This window comes from Aquila chrysaetos, chromosome 3, assembly GCF_900496995.4.
Source record: "Aquila chrysaetos chrysaetos chromosome 3, bAquChr1.4, whole genome shotgun sequence".
In the NCBI taxonomy this organism is placed as follows: Eukaryota; Metazoa; Chordata; class Aves; order Accipitriformes; family Accipitridae; genus Aquila; species Aquila chrysaetos.
The window spans coordinates 45,684,671-45,705,270 of NC_044006.1; the positions used below are offsets into that span (position 1 = coordinate 45,684,671).

The 20,600-nt window shown below is 36.6% G+C and overlaps 1 protein-coding gene across 6 annotated transcripts in view; it reads left to right on the forward strand.

Moving 5' to 3' along the window:
* SNX13 (sorting nexin 13) overlaps positions 1 to 11,005 on the forward strand; it is a 76,299-nt gene extending 65,294 nt beyond the window's left edge. For 5 of the 6 annotated variants that reach the window (XM_030008455.2, XM_030008454.2, XM_041122168.1 and 2 more), the window contains 5 exons: positions 1,172 to 1,243; positions 3,713 to 3,858; positions 5,637 to 5,705; positions 6,846 to 6,958; positions 7,455 to 11,005. In XM_030008455.2, the coding sequence (XP_029864315.1) occupies positions 1,172 to 1,243; positions 3,713 to 3,858; positions 5,637 to 5,705; positions 6,846 to 6,958; positions 7,455 to 7,702 (648 nt within the window). In that variant the 3' untranslated portion in view covers positions 7,703 to 11,005. Of the gene's footprint in view, positions 1 to 1,171; positions 1,244 to 3,712; positions 3,859 to 5,636; positions 5,706 to 6,828; positions 6,959 to 7,454 lie in introns of those variants that run through there. The other variant, XM_041122169.1, reaches the window with a different exon arrangement.
* Positions 11,006 to 20,600: the final 9,595 nt, after the last annotated feature.

Here is a 20,600-nt window from a genome sequence, read left to right on the forward strand (position 1 = left end):
TTATGTTGTATTCTATAATGAAGAGTCAAGTCACTGGACAGGAAAGCAATCTGTTTATACCTATACCCTTTTAATAAGGTTTAGCAGCCATTGTACTACAAACATGGAGTTCTCTTTGCTATTAAGTAAAACATTTTAAGATGGCATCTACAGACTGCTAGAGTGATCCTTCTTCACTTAATTCAGTGCAGCCATATGAGAAGAATGAGAGTCACTGCTTGTCTTTTTTTTTTTTTTTTTTTACCGCCCATTCTTATAAAGCTAGATTGCTGCATCTGCTGCTTTCATTAGAAAAAAAAAAACCCATACGTTCTGCAACTTAGAATAAGGAGATAGCTTCTTTTCTGCTTATTCCTTGCTGAATTCTGTTTTTAATTAAATTTTCTTTCTGTCTTTCCTGCCATCTTTTCTCATCTCTTTATTCCTAAAATGTGATACCTTAGAGGTGGGGAATGGTAGCTGTGGCATGCTATCTAGAGGTCCTATGAAAGTAGTAGTCTTCCTAACATGTCCATCTTAACTTCTTCTCCCTTGCCCTCCTTTTTCTGTGTGTAGCTGTAAGGTCTGTGATCAGGGATTGTTCCATTTTGTGTTACCAGAACAGTTTTATGTGGCAGATGTAGAACAGCAACCAAGATGAGTTAACCCTTAAACCATGAAAGGGAATAATAAATCTGTGGTGTGGGGTAGGTTTTTGTGGGTTTTTTGTTTGGTTGTTTTTTTCATTACTTGTGAGATAAAATGTTTGGCTCTGGACTTTCTCATTGCTGGTAACTTCCCTGGTGTGTGACTAACAATATATCTGCAGTTACACTCACTGGGAAGTCCATGACTAGGCAGGACTTAAGATCAAGAGGAAATACCAGAAGAAATATCAGTCCCCTATGAATTTCTAGGTGTTTTTCAGTTGAAGCATTAGTCATTTGAGAAGATACATGTGGATTGTCTTAAAGGTGTTGATAACTTTGATAGCTATAGGAGAATACCTACAGGCTTGATTTGTTGGAAGATGAAAGGACTACTGTGTATTTATCTGCAGTAGTATGCAACTGACTTTTGACCAAATGTTTGGTTTTCATTTTCATAACCAAATTGATTATGAAAATTGATCTGACTTACTGGTATTCTAAAGTATTTTTTACTTCATAAACATTACCTTTTTTCATTGTAGGTGCCTCCTTTGATCCAGAAAACCTATTCAGATCCTGACCATTGCCGTGTTGCAGCACCAATTGATGACAATGTGAGTCTGACTTTTGTCCTTTCAAAGTTGACTCCTTTAAAACCAAATTAATGAGTTACTTATTTTAAACTTCGTATTTATTGTTTTCAGATATTATACCAGGCACTTACAAACAGTTCTTTAATTTTAAAAAAGAAACTTATATGCTTCCTTCTAAAATTAACATTTTTCTTAGTACAAAAATGGTTAGAGCGACAGTGGAGTAACTTAATGTGTACATACTGCTGCATCTGTGTTTTGTGGGTGGGGGTTTGTTTGGGGTTGTTTTTTTTTCCCCGACCTCCCTCCAATTTCTGTCTGTTCAAAGACAGTATGGTACCAGACTGTTAGCATCATTTCTGTTAGCATTTTACGGATTCTGATTTCTGATGTGACCTTTTAGGAGGCATTTGTTTAATGGATCAGAAGTAGTGTTTGCTATGTTTTTATGGAAAAAAACTTTCAGAAAGTTTTCCTAATAATAAACTTTTAGTATGTGGATACCTAAAATGTATAAAGTAGCAATATTAGAAACTTGAAAGTGAAGTTTAAGCTCTTGATGTTATCATAAGCTATGGTATTTTGCTATTTTGTTTGAAACAGTGATCATATATGTGAAAACAATTGGAAGAAAAACTTTTATCTCCAAGTAAGACAGAAAGGCCGTAAGATTACCAGTGATTATGTGCAATTTGCTATGGTCATAAATCTACACCTGTTCTGCCCTTCACATTTTGGGTTTTTTGGTCACATCAAAGCATTCCAGTTTGTCTTCCTCTGAGTAACTGCTATGATGGCTTGGTACATGTATTTTTGCTCAAACAACATAGCCTTGAGTTCTGGGTTTTCTTTTTCCCCATTATTTTTTCACTATATCAGATTGTATCCATAAATTTGTAATTACAAATCTATATTTTTGATACTCCTGAGGCTTCTGTTTTGCACAGGCAAAACAAAATATCATTCAAGTATATGAGCAGCTTCTCTGCAAATATTTCATTGATCTTCTGTAAAAAGAATAGAAGCTACAATTCTTGATAGCTTTTAAGTTAACATACCAAGTGCTCCTGAAAGGCAGATTTCAAATATTTTAAAACCTTTCAATTCTCAACTGCTCTTTTAAGATGCATTGTTCACAACTTACAGTCACTTAATCAGACAAAAAATATGGCAGTTTGAATGGAATTTTATGTGGAGAAGCAGTACTGTAAAAGTGAGGCATGGATCTATAGAATCTCCAGCTGGATTATGAATCCACTTGTATATAAAGATGTACTTGTGTAGTCCACCAAAAAGAGTCCACATAGCTGTGAGATCTTGCTACTTCTTCCAGCGTAGCATTAACAATGTAGTGTAAACTACTATTCTTCCAGGCAGAGCTGTATCAGATTTCAAATACAAAACAAATTTCTGAACGTTATGCTTAGAATGTAAAAACCCTAATAAAAAAGAAAGCACAGAGAAAGTGCATTCAGTCTTTAAATAAATTTTGTTGAGCATATAGTAAGATTTTAATTTTAGCTTGCTACTCTCTAAAGTTTTAATAATAAAGTTCAAATAATGAATCAGTCAAAATCAAGTTAATTTGTTTTATTTGAGATAAATGTGTAGTCTCTTGTGCAATACAACTGTAACTCCAAATGCTATCTTTTTATGCAATAGCTTAACAATATGTAGGTTGTATTTTAGCATATAAGCAGGCCATGAGAAGCTGCTGTTGTTTCTATAAAAGAAATATTAGTAACAACTAAGATGAAAATTGAATACTTTCCTACTACAGAACTTAGTAAACTCTCCCTTAAATTTTAATATTTGAGAAAATGTTGACAGTTACTGCAAGTATACGCCATCCATCTTTAAAAACTTTTACATAGTTGCTGAATCCTCTGCTTTAGGATTTCCATAAAAGTTTGTTGTAAGCCAATCTGTGTAACACCTTCTATTAAATAATAAAATGATGATGCTTTTCTTAATCTACAAGCATAAAAGCACTTAATAGCCATGTAGGTTAGAACAGTATGTAAATAAAAGGCAGTTCACTGCAGTGAAGTTTCATTGTTCTAGGAAGGTTCTGGATTTGGCGCAGTGCATCCATAAGAAAAAGATGCCAAAGAAAAGCTCCTTCCAGAGTTTTCATGTTTGAAGCACAGCTACCAAAGGAAGAGCTCAGGGACAAGCTCTCTCTTTAGGACATGTTTACTTGTATTAACTTTGTTCAACTTTGGTGAAATAACTGTTTCTTCTTTACTTATTTTAAAAATTCAATGGATTTAAGCCTGGTTTATATTTAATTTTCAATCTTTCTTTGCTATTAGTGATGTTATAGACGATTTAGGGAAGATTTCATATTACTATAAAATACAGAGCAAAGTGTTTCTGTCATTGTTCTGATTATACTGAAGCATTTGACCTGTGAAGTAGCTACTAAAACTGCAGCTTGCTTGAACTGACCTAAAAGTTCACTGATTATACTTTTACTCACTTGATCAGGTGGATGACAATATTCCGCTGAGAGTAATGCTCCTCCTTATGGATGAAGTCTTTGATTTAAAGGAACGAAATCAGTGGTTAAGAAGAAATATAAAAAATCTGCTTCAGCAACTTATTAGAGCAACATATGGTGACACAATTAACAGGTACTTCTTTTCTTATATACAGCGATCGTGTGAGTGAGACTATATAGACTGTGTCTATAAATCCTTTTTGGTATTACTAAATTATTGTGGTTTACATCTGCATGCATTCCCCTTTCAAGAGGATCAATAAACCCAAGTACAAATGTGGTGTAAAATGGAGATAAACACAAAACATTGCTGAAAGACAAATTTCAGTAACACTTATATGCCAGAGAACTTCCAAAAGAGCTTTCACTTATCAACGAGTGTTCACGTGTCTGTGAATGTAACTTAATACTGATGGTGTCTATGCTTTGTGCCCTGTGTTTTACACTATAGTTTTTGTTGTTATACTACTTATTACTTTCTGCACTATTTTGGTTTACATCTCTTTGATGTCACAAAAGATACACTGGCACTATCAAATTATGTGAACTGTACTGAGTTGCTATATTAAGTTTTTGCTGTCACACTTTAAAAGATGGAGGGGGGGAAGGGAAAGGACTGTTATGGAGTCCATTCTGCCCCCACCATGTTTTCCATCATTCACATATACCCTTTTTCATGCAAATGCAAAGCAAATAGTGCTAAATAAGTAAAGTTTCTTGTCCTCAGCTTAGAAATCTACTGTTTCCAGGCTTACCCTTCTAATAATTTGTTTCTGAAATGTAAATAAAAATATAGAACAAAAATGTTTCTAGAAACAGGATTGGCACTAAATTGTCATGTTGGATTAGTGCCATGAATCAATAACTTAATTTCTGGTAGGTGAGAAATAGTTTCCTATTACTTTTTCAGGACATTCCTCACTGTATCATTACTTTTTACCCTTCACAAGTATATTTTTGATGTTTTGATCATCACTGTTAAACATGTAAACAGTTCTTGTGGTACCAGTAGTGATGCAGCCATGTAATAATAATAGCACTGTTTTTCAAATTCCTCATGGCCAGGTGACAATTATCTTGATACCTTTGCTTCCAAAAACATGCTGCCCTGTTGAACAACTCTGAATACTTTTTGCTGTTTTCAAATTGTAGTATAACTAGCTGACTTTGGGCACAGGTTGCTGCTTTCTTATTGCAGAGATATGTGCAGAACTATTTTGCTTCTGCATTTGGAGCTACACCAGATACTCACAGCTTCCTCTGGTGCAGCAGTCATACCTTGTCCTAGCAGATTCTTGGGGTTTAATGGCATTCTGCAACAAAACTGTGTTTTGCTTTTTCTTAGAAAACTAAATTCAAATTATGTTTAGGGAAATAATCCTGGGATTATGGTGATACACAGATGCTTATTTCTGTAAACATACAAGATTTGGATATTGAGCTGTGTGTATGTGTTATTAAATGAAGGTCAAAGTTTATGATCAGTCTGTATCTTCTGTTCAAGATTATGAAGTAACTGCATACATAAGTACGGTAATTGAGATTTTTAAGTAGGTTCTTTGCTTGCAGAAGCAGAGCTTGAAGAGTGCTCCATGAAGAGGAGCACTCTACAAGCTGAATATTTATCTAATGCTGATGGGAAATGCAACATCAGTTTTCCAACCTCCTTGGTCATCGTATGTTTACTCAAAAAGAAAAAGGCTTTAGCTTTAGGAGTGATCAGTGAACTTAGGTTTTTATCTTGAGAATCAGTGTTTGCCTTCTTAGTGTGCAGTTTTATAGAACCTACTTATGGAGTTGCAGAAAGCTGAAATTATACTTTGTTTGCCCTAGATTGCTCTTTAAAATGATGTACTTATTTGTTCTCTGTTTTAAAAATTGAATGAGAGAGACTTGTTGCTTTGATTTTAGAAAAATAGTTGATCATGTTGATTGGATGACATCTCCTGAGCAAGTAGCAGATGCAGTGAAACGCTTCAGGTATGTCTTTTATCACAGATGTAAAATATGAAGTACTCGCTAATTGATGTCTTCTGTGTATCCTTCCTGTTCTTTTTATGTGAGGAAATTATTACTACTGTACAGAATTCCAGTTGGAGCATACACTGCTTTTTATGTGTGTTAAGTGAGAGAAAGTAATTGTCACAGGAATATTTTTGAGTTTTCTTCTCTTCCTTAAAAAGTTCTTTGTTAATCAGTCTAGAAGAACTAGAGTATGGGTATACTTAGGAATTTCATCATATTACTGGATGAAGTGTCTTGTTTACCTTGATGAAAGCATGTGCATGCCTTGCCTTAAAAGGCAAACAATTATTACTAAAAAAAACCCCTAGCTCTAAGCTAATAGGTTTCACATGTGGGCAGATATAACAGAACTGAAGTCTGAGTTTGAAAGTATCAAAAGCTCTGTCATTCCATTTCCTAAAAGTCTTAATGGCTTCTGCAATGCTGTTGAGTGAAGGCCACCCCCCTTGCCTTTTTTTTTTGTTGTTGTTGGACGGGGTGAAAGAGATAAAGTAGGATAATGTATTAGCTAAAGGGTCATACTTTACAGATATTCTGTTATTCTTTAATAAAACTGAGTAAGAATGTGCACTTCTTTCTCAGAAAAAGAATGTCATTCACTGAGGCAAAATACCTTTTTAGACAGGCATGTCTTTTGCCTTGGGCTTTATACTGCACTGAAACTACTTCATCTTGGCTTTAGCTTGTTGATAGGTTAACTACTGTCAGAGATCTAATGAAGCAATTAATAGACCTAAGCCTAGAGTCTCTCAGTGGCAATAGAGACTGATTGGTAAAAGCAAATCTTAGGTATATTTTATGTAACAACTATATGGTATTTGAATGTTTTGGATGTGTTGTATTTTCTTAAAATTCTCTTTCTTCTGATTCTTGTACTAAAAAAGTGTATGGTAAGTACTAATAGATTGAATGTACTGTACTTCTTACTTTTGATTTCTTTTTCGCCTTTTCCCTTTTCTAATATTTGAAGTGTGTGTTAGGTTGTGTGGAAATTACTTTCTTGTATTTATTTTATGAGATAGCTTTGAGGGATTAAAACGAGTGTTTCACTTGATAAAATTTTAATGTATTTTGACAGATTTGCTTTTGTTACAGAGATGCTTTTTGGCCCAATGGCATTTTAGCAGAGACTGTTCCGCGGAGGGACAAAGCTATTAGAATGAGAACAAGAGTGGCAGGGAAGACCAAATTACTGGAGGTAATGCCAGGTAAGTGAGTCTGGGATTGAAGCCTAATAATTCTTACCTTATATTGTTACTGGAATTAATGTCAATATTCTTGTTGATTGTTGAAATGTTAAGAAGAAATGTTGACATATTGTATTTAAATAAAAAAAGTTTTTAATTAATAAAGCCCTGAATACTTTCACATGTACTGTGACTTTGCAACTGTAATTCTCTTGGAACCAACCCAGTATTTAGCTTCACTAGAGGATTTAAGTTTAGTGCATGAAATGCCTATATTCCAATACAGCGTGATTTTATGTAAAATAACATAGTTCCACATATATAGTGTAAAAGTGAAGTAATTTTCAGAAATTCTTTCTGCTGTAAAAGAACTTTTAGTTTAGTTATGTATAATAGAGTCACTGTTACTTCCAATTCCAAGCTATGTAATTTGAAAGACTTAATACTCAGTTTAAGTATGTTGTTAACACAGAAGCAGAATTTAGCTTAAACTTCTGTGTAACTTCCATTTTTGTAGATGAACTGAAGCACATCATAGGCGCTGAGACAACACGGAAAGGCATTCTTCGGGTATTTGAGATGTTCCAGCACACTCAACTGAATAAGAGAATGGTGTACGTGTTTCTGGAGAGATTTCTAGAAACCTTATTTCCACAAAATAAGTTCCATGAGCTCTTCAACAAACTGCATTCACGGTCAAAGCAGATGCAGAGGTATAAGCAGAGACTACATTCTACTCAAGCGCCTTCCTTGCAGAAAAGGTGACACTTCAAACCTATTAAGCTGGTGTATGTTTGTCCAGGACTAATTACTTGGGCAGATTCTCTGGGGCTTCAAACTCACATGCTGTTATTTCTGCACCAGTCTTCTAGTGTCACATATTAGATTATTAATGCATCTGTAAGACCTGTGAATCTTCTCATCTTCACTTGTAATTCAACCACTACCAGAAGGGTTTGTGTGTCTTAAATGATTTGGTGCGTCTTCATGCAACATTGAGAAGAATACTAGCCCAATATATAAGAATGCTGATTCCTTCTGTTCCTGAGTCGATGTTTTGCCAGCAATGAAAAGTGCCAGACTGTTCAAGTAAAGCACAACTGTGGTGATACAATGGAAGAGGAGGATGTTCTGGCACTGGGAGATAGTGCAATGTGTGAGAATCAGGTGGAATTGTTCGATGTTACGACTGTTGAGGCTCTGTAAGGCTCTTTTAACATTCCTGTAAAGGCTGAGCTAACAGGAAAAGCAGTCTCTGGAATGGCAGGTACATAGGATAGGGGAGAAGTAGTTACAGCCCCATCATAAAAGTACATTTATTAAAGAAAAGTTGAGGTAATGTGGCTTTCATGCCACATTTACTTCACCTTTCATGTTTTGAAAAACAAACTAACATTAGATCTAATGGGGGTTTTAGTAAAGGCAGAGGTGCAGTAGAAATAAACCCTTTATTCTGATTATTCTGTAGCTTTAAGGGCCATATTCTGCTCTTACAGCACCTGACATACATTTTGCATGTAACTTCAGTGGAGAAGGGGCATCGTATTTATGTTCAATTGGAGTATTTGAACATACGTCAAGTTGATAGTTGTAGAAGGAAGGGGGTACATGTTTCAAAGAGGATAGACATCATGTTAGAAGATGAGGAATTTGCACTAGGACACAGTTTACACACAACTCCTGACTAAAATTTGAAACTTTTTGTGTGTGTAAAAGACTATGTCCTACTTCACTGAAAGTTTCCTTACCTTTTAGTGTGTAAGCCTCGTATGGAAAAATATTAGAATTACTTGGTTCCTCACAGGTAAAGGGTTTCATTAGTCATATGCAAACACTTGGAAATTCCTGAACGCATCTCAGTGTATATATGAAAATAAAAAGGAGAAAAAACTACAATATTTTTTTAAATAATTTTTTTATTTTTTGCATAGTGTAAAATTTTAATAAAAATTTGACATCAAGGCCCCACATCCATCTGTTTAGTTTCATTGAAGAATTTCTGTCCAATTAAAAATAAACTAACAACTGAATAATCCTGTTTGGCCACAGCATATCTCAGTTTGTGTTTTCTTTTTCATAGTCCCCAACTGTTTGAGCACCACTATCTGGGTGAATAGAAAGTAATCCTATATAGTCAGGGTTTTTTTTCTGAATGCTAAACACAGGGTGAGTTACAGCTATTGATCAAGGATCCTTATAGTAATTGGTGTCTTAATGGGAACAAATGATCCTTTTGTGTGAGGGAGGAACATAGACATTTTCTGAACGTGTTCTAAGAGAAGATAGAAGGCTCTCAAAGGACCTAGTTAAATTGACTGAAGCCTCTATATAGATCATTTTTTCTCATGGACTCTATTAATGCAATGTAGCCTTTTATCATACTACTTAATGATGATCATATTGTACTGTTAACATTCTCATACAGTATGCATGGGCTCAAGTGCACTTGGTTTTGGTTTTTTTTTTTCTTTATTGCAGAACTAAATACTGTAAATGAAATCCCTTTCTTTTGTAATCCATAGGAAGACAAGTTGGTAAATACGTAAGAACCCTTCCCCCTTCCTCTCTGCAGGTTCTTTAGAAGCGTGATGATTAAGTGCTGTTGAATTTAACAAAATTATTGAGTTCTGCGTGGAGTAATCAACATAGCCAGCTCCTATTGTTTACATGCCTGTATCTTCCTCTGACGTTAGGGTGCTTAAGCATACCTGACATCTGACTGATGAAAGATCGTTCAGCATTGTTTTTGGCAATATAGTGAATATATCATTGATCCTACCAAATCTAATTTATGTCTTTTAAATCACTGAATTTGTTATGCAGTATGAAAGTGGGAACTTCAAATAACTGTTTTGTCAGATCTGTGGAACCTTTTATCTATCTGTAGGTACCATGAAAAATTTCAAGAGAAGAGGGATCATGTGCAAATTTGGGATTTTTTTTTTTTAATTATCTGGTACATTTCTGTACAAAAATAAAATAATATCTCTAGGAATGTGAACTGAACACAATACGCCATGTTTATTAGTCATTTTACTTAATGAATTTATTGCATATATATACCTATACACACATTTATATACATGTGTGCATATGTATATACGTATTGAAGTTTTGTCTTCTGTATTTAATTACAGAATGTGGCTTCCTAATTCAGTGGTGCCTGGTGGCTGGCACAAATCATCAGAAATTAATATTTTTTGTTAAAAAGAGTTTGTATATATCTTTATTTAAATGGTTTTCCTGCCCTGTCAACCCATGCAGCTTGTTATCCTAGAAAGTCTCCAAAACCGAATGTTAATATACAGCACTTAAGTGTCTGGGTGTATCTTCTGGCCTTTGGGTGCTGTGACTGGCCGCTGAAAATTGTGCCATTGTCAACAAATGCACTTGTTTTAGCCTTAATTATTTTTAAGAGAAAATGAGCAATTGAATTTTTCATTTGGTTCATCTTCAAGCTTGTGCTGCTGGTGTTTGCTAGAACTAAACAGTAAATTTTAAGTGCTACCAGAATGTGTACCAAAATAAAAATATATGAATTCCACAATCTAAATTTTAATTTTGTGCAATATTTTCATTTAATGCATGTGTATTTGAATAACTGTAAAATAAATGAATTTTTAATGTTTTGAAGTCTGGGTTAAAAATGTCTTCTCAGCTGAACAATTTTGCATTCTGTTGTTGCATTAGTTTATTTAAGGACTTGTTTTAAAAGTCTTATTTGTTACTACTTTTTTAATTCCCTTGTTCTCAATGATCCTTGTTCATCTGAGCAAAGCTCATATATTACAAGGGAAAAATCTGAAGAGCACATCTCATGAATATAGCTGTTATAAATTACTTGTGCATATCATTGTACAGTAAGTGTCAGCTGTGTGCCTAATTGTTCTATTGATGCTTTTTCCCCTCCCTTCCCCCTCCTCTCGTTTCTGTAACAAAGAACATGAAACAGGCTGCCATGGTCACTTCTACTGAATGGCAGAGGACTCTGAATTTTTTTTTGGAGTTTGCATTTATGTTCTGTCCAATAGAAAGCTAAAAAATTACACTAATAAAGTATTAACAGGATTATTATGAGTCTGTTTATTTTTAGAATAACTTTCTTCCTAGCAGGTACAAATGTTCCTCAAGTCTGGAAAAACATCACTAAAGATAAAAATACTGCTGTTAAATAAAACAATCATGCCTTGATTTTTTTTTTAAACACTTTATAAACGGGTTTTGTTTTTAACAAATTAATCTCTACATTAATTTTCAACCAGTAATTGCAAAGAGTCCTGTATTTTAAAAGGACTTACATAGAAACAGTGGGATTGTATGGTGTAGGAGTTTTTTTTTTATTGTTGCGTATTTTACTCTTTGGCTTTCTCCCCCTGGGCTTATTTCTGCAGCAGCTGGATCTACCATGGGAGCACAATTGTTACCCTTGATATATTTATTCCAGCTGTTTCACATTCATCAAAAAGATGTCCTGAGCTAAAGAGATGTTAGTTCTTTGACCTTAGGGTAAAGTGTTTACCGCTTTCGCTAACTTACACACTTTTGCTACAGGATATAGACACATTTCAGGACACATCTAGCCGATTGCAAGTTCTTATTTGTTGAAGCTGTTATCCTAGAATAATTTCATGGCAAGAAATCCACTCCATTATAAACTTTTAAAAATAACTGCCATTTGCTAAGTGAGGGTAATATGTGTCTGTGGCTTATTTAACTCTCCAGTCTGTCACATCATCTGGTTTATTTTGGTTTTGATGTCTAGTGAATGTGTGAGGATTGCTAAAGTTTTTGTAAAGTTGAGTAATCAGCATCACTCTGCAGTGATTTATTTCACTACAAATTTCATTATTTATCTCTTGGAAGAAAGGAAATTATATAATGAAAACAATCAGCTCACTTTTGTTAATGTATTTCAAAAGAAATTAAGCTTTATTTTCATGAAATGCTTGAAACATCTATGCCACTGCAGTTTTCCCCCACACGCACATGAAATATGTTTGAATACTTTTGTATTCAAATATCTCAAATAACTGTTTCCCATGCTGTGTCTCTGAATTACTATGGCATGTTGGGGTTGGGATAATTATTTGATACCTGGTTCAGCAAGGGCTTACTGGAATTCTCATTTGACATTTTAGAATTGGAATAGTACATAAATTAGTTCTGGGGTTGGGCTTCAGTAGAGAATGAGATTATATTGAATTTGTTGGCAATCAAGAGCTACTTATTGGGAGTAAGGAGTGTAACTTTCAAAAACACTTGTTCTTTCTTACTGTAACAGTTTTAGAAGCAAGTTCCGAGTAGTCTTTTGAGTCTTTGTGCTGAATTCTCTCAGCTTGAGGTCTAGAAATATGCTAATTCTGAATTGAGAGATACTGATGGAACTTTCTGTTACCAACTTACTGGAGCTTTAGGTAAGAGATTCTCATAAAATTGTGAGAATTGGGAACACACTTCTTTGTTTAGAACATGTGGAGGATGGTTCTGTGCATTACCTGGTTATTCCATGTGCAGAATAGCCAGAATTGAAAGAAAGTTTTACTTTTTTTGTTCTTTTCTTAAAATAGTCAGCCACTACTAGGGCTAGGTACAAAACTTTCTTTGGAGAAGTCCTCTCATGTTAGCAAGCTCCAGATTTCTTATTTTTCAGTTTGAAGGTGAAGTTAGAATTTGATAATCATAGCCCTTTTCCTTCTTGTTTTCAAGGACTTCATACAAAACATTCCTTTATAGTCTGTTTAAAAAATTGGTTTCACATCTTACCTGCTCAATTTTGTATTATCTATGTTGATTTAAATCACTGGCTTCCCAGTAATCCCTAACATCACAACATTTTTGCAAACGAACAAGGCTTGCTTTATACCTAATGTAAAAACACGAGGTATTCTGGGGAGAAAAGGATAGGAGCTTCATTCAATTTTCTGCTTTCTTGGGTAATCGTGTCAGTGCAAAAGTGAAATTGGAATGTCGTGTGATTGGGAATTCAGTTTTGCTGAGTTTGTGCAGTGCCATGTAAAGGGAACATGGGCCCAAGGTTGTCTTGTGTATCATATATAAGAAGAAAACTAAGGTATTTTTCTTACATGTAGGTTCTGAGTGGTGCTGAGGATAGTGGTTAAGAGTTGTGCTAAATGTCTTTGAATGTGTTACAGCCTAACCTTCTGCTAATAAGGTAGATATAGCCTGCAAAAGCGTAAGTGTTATGGATGAGGGTTCTTTAGAACCAGGATACAGGCTGTCACCAGTGAAAACTTGCTGAAGTACATGAGCAATTCCAAGTGATTCCACATAGAAATATTGGTGCTATTTTACTTGCTATAAGTAAGTATATATTCTTATATATAAGAATCATCCTTTTTTTTTTTTTTTTCCCCAATAGTACTGATATTACGAAGAATATTGTAGTCTCTAGAGGGTGTGTCGTCTTGAGCCATAAGACGTGTAGTAATATTCAGTAGACAGCTGTTTGTGTCGGTGGGCTCTCTTAGCTTGACAGCATTGGGGACAGGAATAAAATTCATGGATGGTGGTATAGAGGAATACTACAGTAGTATTTTTTTCCAAATAAAGCAGTAATTTATTGAAGTAAGAGTAAATAAACAGAATTACTTGAGCAGTCATTTGATTTCTTAAGTTAAATTTTTAGTATTATGGTACTTTATATGACAAGATTTTTATTGTGACAAAGGCTGTACTATGATTCAAACACTAGAATCAGTCGCGTAGTAATCACAGCAGGTTTTCATAACAGATTATCGCTAGAATGTATGGACTAGAGTGCAGGTGGATACTGGACAGGAAAACATTTTTTCTGACTGAGATGGGAGAGAGAAACTTCTGCATTCTCTGTCCATTCTGGTGATGACTTTTATGCAAAGAGAGAAGACAATAGTTAAACCCTTCACTCTAAATGGCATATGAAAATGTGATTGGGTTATATTCTATATGTACGATCATCTACTAAATCCATAGTTAAGAAAACTGGATTGCTGTGGTGGGTTGACCCTGGCTGGATGCCAGGTGCCCACCAAAGCTGCTGTATCACTCCCCTCCTCAGCTGGTCAGGGGAGAGAAAATACGACGAAAGGCTCATGGGTCGAGATAAGGACAGTTTAATAAAGCAAAAGCAAAGGTTGTGGGCAAAAGCAAAGGAAAAGCAAAGATTTTATTCTCTCCTTCCCATCAGCAGGCAATGTCTGGCCACTTCCTGGGAAGTGCGGCTTCGGTACTCATAGTGGTTGCTCTGGAAGACAAATGTAAATAATGAATACCCCCTCTTCCTTCTCCCTTTACTTAGCTTTTATAGCTGAGCTGGCATTATATGGTGTGGAATATCCCTTTGGTCAGTTTGGGTCAGATGTCCTGGCTATGTTCCCTCCCAAGATCTTGCCCAGCCCCAGGCTGCCGATGAGGGGGGGAATATTGGAGAGACAGCCTTGATGCTGCGTGAGCACTGCTTAGCAGTAGCCAAAACACTGGTGTGTTACCAACACCTTTCTAGCTACCACTACAGAGCACAGCACTATTAAGGGCTGCTATGGGGAGAATTAACTCCGTCTCAGCCAGACCCAATACAATTGCTAATTCATATCTCAATAAAACGACAGTTACAGCTTCAGTTATCTGTGTTGAAAACAAATCCTTCACCTGATTTTTATCAATGCATATAATACAATTGTGCACTTTTGTGGCCACCGTAACACTTAGTATTGTGGACTAGAATTAATAAGAATCCAAAAGAAGCTACCTTTTACTTTTCAAAATTATTTTAACTGAAAACTATTGTACTGATGATTCGTTTTATGCCAAGTCAAGTGATTGTTTACTGAACCGAAAAAGATGTGCTCTCATAATGGGTCCATTAACCTGTTTCTTCTGAAAATAAACAGTAAACCTTTGCATCCATTTAGTAACAGCACGTGAAGTACAATATTCTCACTGTTGCCATTAACTTAGACTTGAATAAACTGAAAAGAAAGCACTGCAGAAGAAAAATTGAGATGGGTCAGAAATGTCCCTCAACCTCAGAGTTATTTTGGAAACTTAAAAACCCCACCAACTTCCCTTCCCACCCCAACACTTTAAGCATTCAGACTGCTTATACAAATTAGACACTAAATATTTGAACTTTGCATGTTGTAAAGGACAGTTTCTTTACTGGGCTATTAAATTTTTTTGTGTATCTCTAATATTGTGTGGTTCTGAGACTTAAACATTTTGCATTAAGTATGTCACATCAGAGAAATACTATTTCACAAGGAATGCTCTTGTTTCCTTTCCCATAAACTGTTTGTAGGTTTTATCACAGAATGAGAGAATTACCCTGCAAATAAACTGCATAGCCTTTGCAAACTGCTTTTGTTGATCTCATAAAAAATGAGTTAATAATCTCCACTGGCCAGTCAGCTCAGCTAGAAACATTTGTCTTTTAATAAAAAGACAAAAAGGATGAAGTACCACCACTAGGAATTCCCAGAGGTAATGTACACTTTTTCTTTGGTTATTTTTTTTTATCAGTCAGCAAATCCCATTTTCCTCCTTCCAAGGAAACCTAAAACAAGGAATTCTAAAATATACATCCATTACCACTTTTGATAACACTAGTTTATATATACATACCTAAATGTATGTGTGTGTGTGTTGCAAAGCATAGTATTAAGTACAAACATCCTTCTGTCCGTCCTTTGAGGAACTTTACAATTTTAAAATTGAATATGGGGAGACAGAATTATGTTTTTTTTTTTTTAATTTAAAAATAAAAAATATGACAATGTTAACAGCTGTTTTGGAGAAATTTTTTTTTGTTGATTATTTTCTGGATTATTTTTTTTAATTTAATAATAGTACTTTTATATTTGTAATAATGCCTCACATCAGAAGTGGCAAAAAAAGACTAGCATACATTTGCATGTTTTTTTCAGTGACATGGAGTGTTTTCAGCTGCTTGGCATGTTTTCCTTGAAGTTGCTCTTGAAATATGGACAAGGTAAACATCTTTATGGTGAGTGGTGCACCGGCTCCATGCATTGCTCAAACAGCACTGGACTAGCTTAAAGGTAGAGGTGTTGTGTCTGTAGAGAAGATGTGGGCAAAGAATTGCATTTTGTGGGAATTATGGATGTTCAGAGCATGGAAATACCTGAGCTGTTAAAGAATGTTTTTTCAGTATGAATGCAGGGAAGGACACAGGATGAAATCTTGGCTAACAGATGCCAATTACAAAATAGTACTGCAAATGCTGCATTTGTGAGTTACTGTCTTTGTGCCTGATTTGACCGTGTATGCTTTTGCATTCTACGTGGTGGCAGTTCCTGAAGTTAATTGAGAAAGAGACCACATTTAGGGCTTCTATTTCTGGGCCTGTCTCTTGTGGACCTGGAATAATTTCATTTAAATGAATCTTCTCTTTGCTATTAACAGTTCCACATGTAAAGATAAATTCTCTTGCCCAATACTAATAGCCTGATGCATCTTTTGGGTCATTTAAATTCATAAGACCTAAGAAGAAAATCTTGAAGGGATAACTACCTGGGATTTTCAAAATTTGCTTAGTGTAACAGGTCAAGTTAAAAAAAAAAATCCTGCTATTGATTTTTTTTTTTTCTAAATTGTGTTTGAAGTAAAACAGACATTTCTAGTCTTGTTTGTGCTTAGTAGGTTTTGCTGCGGCAGCTCTTGTTTACTCAATGTAGGAATATGTATGAGAGACTGTGTTTTGTTTAACTACGCTTACAAAAAATTTTAAATAGTTCCAAATACATTTAAACCAGATAAAATGCTGTTTAAAACATGCTCTGTCTCAATTTTATAGTTAGTATTTAACTATTTTTTATTCCTCAGACTGGTTTATTATAAGCACAACCAGGATAGTATGCTTCTAAAAGCAAATCTATTTTGAAGGAGATTGCATAGTGTACGTTTAGAGGGTTGAATGATACAGGTCATAAGGTACTCATGGACAGGCAATGTAGTTACTGAGTGCAGTTAGGAAGAAGTGGGACAGAGGAGCTGAAACTCCAAAGTAACCCCCCCTTGAATTGTAGAGGTTAAAAAGAAGTCAAGCAGTGGAGTTCTTGGATCTACACCCCTCCCATCTGTCCCTTCCGTCCATCCTTCCTGCTCCCCTGCAGTGTTTTAGTTAAGGTTTGTGGCTTCAGAATTCAAGGAGCTTGTCTCTTGGCTTGATTTGCTGCTGACATTTCATAAGAATAGTTGGCCGTATCAGATGAAAACAAGTACTTTGGAAATATTTATGAATTTTGATCCAAAACTTCATGACAGCAAGTTCCAGGCCTCTGTTCTCATTTAATCTAGCCCTGAACCGCGTTCCCGGTCTACATTCCTCTCTCTCTTTACAAAGTGTTTTATGTGCTGTGGTTTTTATCAGTGTGCGATGGGCCAATAGCGCCTAAGATCTGCTTGGTATAAAGAAAGTGATTGTATATGTCAGTATGTGCAGTAATGGAGCTGCAATGGGGGAAAACTGACACACAGCAGGTGTGCAAGGAATAAGCAAAACCAGTTTATTATGATAATGATCATGAAACTGAAGGCCAGAGAATGTGAACTATTTCTAAGGCCCCTGACATTTTCATCAAGTGGTCTTACGGTATGCGCTTGCCATCATCTGTTCAGCTGGGGGCAGTTTTGAGAAAAAAATGTTAATTCAACGCTGCTGGGTTTAAGAGAGTCCCAAAATTTCACATTATCACATAAAAGTCAGTGAGCTTAAAAATAAGCAGAAGGTGTAGCTTGAAGTATTTCCTCCTGAAGCACTTGGGATCTGTGCATCACGGCATCTTGGGGGTTGTTTGGGGGTGGATTGTGTTTTGCGGTTAGGTTTGAGGGGGGCTGGAGTGAGTGTATTTCTGAGCCCCACAGGACTGGGCTGAATATTTGCTGCAGCCAAACATGATGCAGGATCCTTACATAGCCGGTGGTAAGCTCCACCAAAATCTTTTGTTCTGATAATTCTCGTGCTTTCGGGAAAAAGGGAAATGTCTGCTTTGAAAGCTGCTCTGTGGCCGCAGGCTCTACTTAACAGACCTGTTGATGCTTTTGTTTCAAAGGAGACTTTTCTGAAATTACTGGGGGTGGGGGTGTACGAGGAGGTTGTCCTGGATTTAGCAGTTAGAGCTGGCACATCTTCTACTTAATGTTATCCTACCAGAAGAGGTTTTTTTGAGTCAGGGACCTCCTCGACATCTGAATCAGATCAAGAGAAATGATGGGTGTGTTTGCAGGTCGATTTGCTGAAAATCTGCAGTAGCTTCCCTGCTAGGAGAGAAGCTCAGAGTAGGATCTGGTTGTGCAGAGCCTGCACTGAGCAGGAGAAGCCTTGAGAAACCTCCAGGGAGCCCTCCAGCTGAGAGTGGCCCGGGCTTGGTGCCGAGCCCGCGGGAGCCTCCGTCCCCGCATGGGAGAGGCTGCCCTGGCAGTGGGAGAGATTTTTGTTTCCCACCATGCGGTGTGACCAGCTATAGCTCCAGTGGGGGAATGATGTTCAGGTGTAGTGCTGTTGGGGTGATCTCCTGCACCCTCCCAGCTAAACCTTCTCTCTCAGGGAGCCCTGAATGGAGCCAATACAAAATCACAGTCCTGCTTTCAGAAGCACGGAAACACCATGAGCCTCTGTAGGGAATGACTGGACCCGTTGCATTTTATTTGGGTCCTTTCCAGGAACCTCAGGATAGTGCCCACGGGTTTCAGCTTATTCTCTGAAGAGCAGATATTACAACAGCCTTGAATGATGCAGATAACTAAATCCATTATTCTGCCAGCCTGGTGCTACTTTAAAGCTCTGTGGTTAGTGTTACTTGCTGGACTAATTAAGAAAAAAAAAATTAATCCGATTGCAGTCACCCAACATATACACGTTTTTGCCTTAGTGTATCAGTCTGGCCAGTGCAGCTCCACGGTAGTTGCGCACTTTTACCCTCTTGGAAAAAACCTTCCAGCTACAGGTGTTTTTCTTTTTCTGTAGGGGGGTTCTAGAAGGTCACAGAAGCATGAAATCTATCCTAATTCAGCTTAGCTGCTAATCACGTAGAGAGAAAGGAAAGTGTGACTGAGTATTGAGTAAATGTCAGTTGGCACCTGTTTTCACAATCTCAATTTGTTTTTCTTCTCACACCATATTACACCTCTTAATTTAATTTGTGACTGGCCTTTTCTCCTCCCAGCTGTCCGGGGCTGCAGTGCACACGTTCCAGCTGGTGTTACTGGGGGCTTTGCTCGGCCCGGGGGCTGAGCTGAACAAATTACCCAAGTCCCACAGCCGCCCGGGGTCTCTGTGCTCCCTCGCTGCCTTATCTCACTTACAGGCTGGTAATTTGATTCCCTGGACCCGAAATGGAGTATGCATATTTCAAATACCTTTAAAAAGTCTTTCCCATCTTAACTATGTTGTTTTGGGATTAAAATGGACTTTAGGTAACAGAGTGGCCCATTCAGCAGCTTTGCAATAATTATGGTGCTAATGGTGATTTAAGTTTGTTTTTTTGAACAGAAAAGTTCCTAATGGTATTTGCAGAAGGGTAGGCTGCCTGGCAGTTGTACTGTGAGTGTGTCACGTGTAAGGGCTGCATTCTCCTTCCCTCTCATGTGCAAGCACGCAAAAAGCAGCAGGGCTGGAGAAATCAACATCCCACCCCCATGCCCCAGAAAAGTTTAAGGCAGTCCCAAAGTGACGTTCAGAGAAGTAGCAAATTTAATTTCTTGGACCTTAGGCTATGATAGCTTAATCCTTCCTCTCTAGAACAGCCATCTTCAAAAATAAGATGCATGGCTGTCTGGCAAAATTAACAAACAGACTGAAAGACGATGAATTTGCAAGATACAGAAGCCAGTGTTATCTTCAGAGCTTCCCTTTTTAAAGCATCTCAGCATTCCAGGTCAAGAAAGAAGAAAATTGCCCAGCCCTGTTCTCCCTGAGCAAATGTTTCTTGTCTTCTGTCAGCTCAGTGAATTTCTAAAAATTACAGTGTTTTTATGCGGTGGTGCATATTATTAAATAGGCTGTTAATTTGGTCTACAGAAGCTAATCTAAGTTACCAGCTCTGAATACCACTGAAACCTGTTAGCTCAGCATACTTCCATCCTGATAAGCTCATTGTCTTACAAAACTCATTTTCACAATTACTAGTTTGCTATTATTGTTGCAAGAATATGACTGCTGTTACCAAGTTTTGCCATTTTAATTTGAGAAAAGCCCTGTATAGTGGTATATTCCGTGTGTTAAATGATATGGCTCCTTTTCCTCTCCATAAGTTGTTCTAGTGAGTGAATATGTTAACAGTTGTCTTTGAATAATAAGTTAGATTGAAAACATATTTCTGAAAATGGGTCATAAACTGAGGAGCTGCATAAGAAATTTTTTTTTTTTGGTGGCTTCATGGGAAAAAATTGGAAAACATTTAATTTAGAAGCAGTTTTGGTCAGCATAGTCTGTGGTTGCAGATGGTGTTGGCAGAGCAGGCATCAGACACACTGTCTTGTAGGTGGAAAGGGCAAAGACCTGGATGGAAGCTGCGGCTGAGCTGTCAGACCTGCCAGCTTGCAGGGACTGTGTAAGAAAGCTCTAGAAACTCTTTCTTATTTTCCCCAACCCCAAAACATTTGCCTTGTTTGTATTAAGGATGGCCCGATATCGTACTTAGTTTCA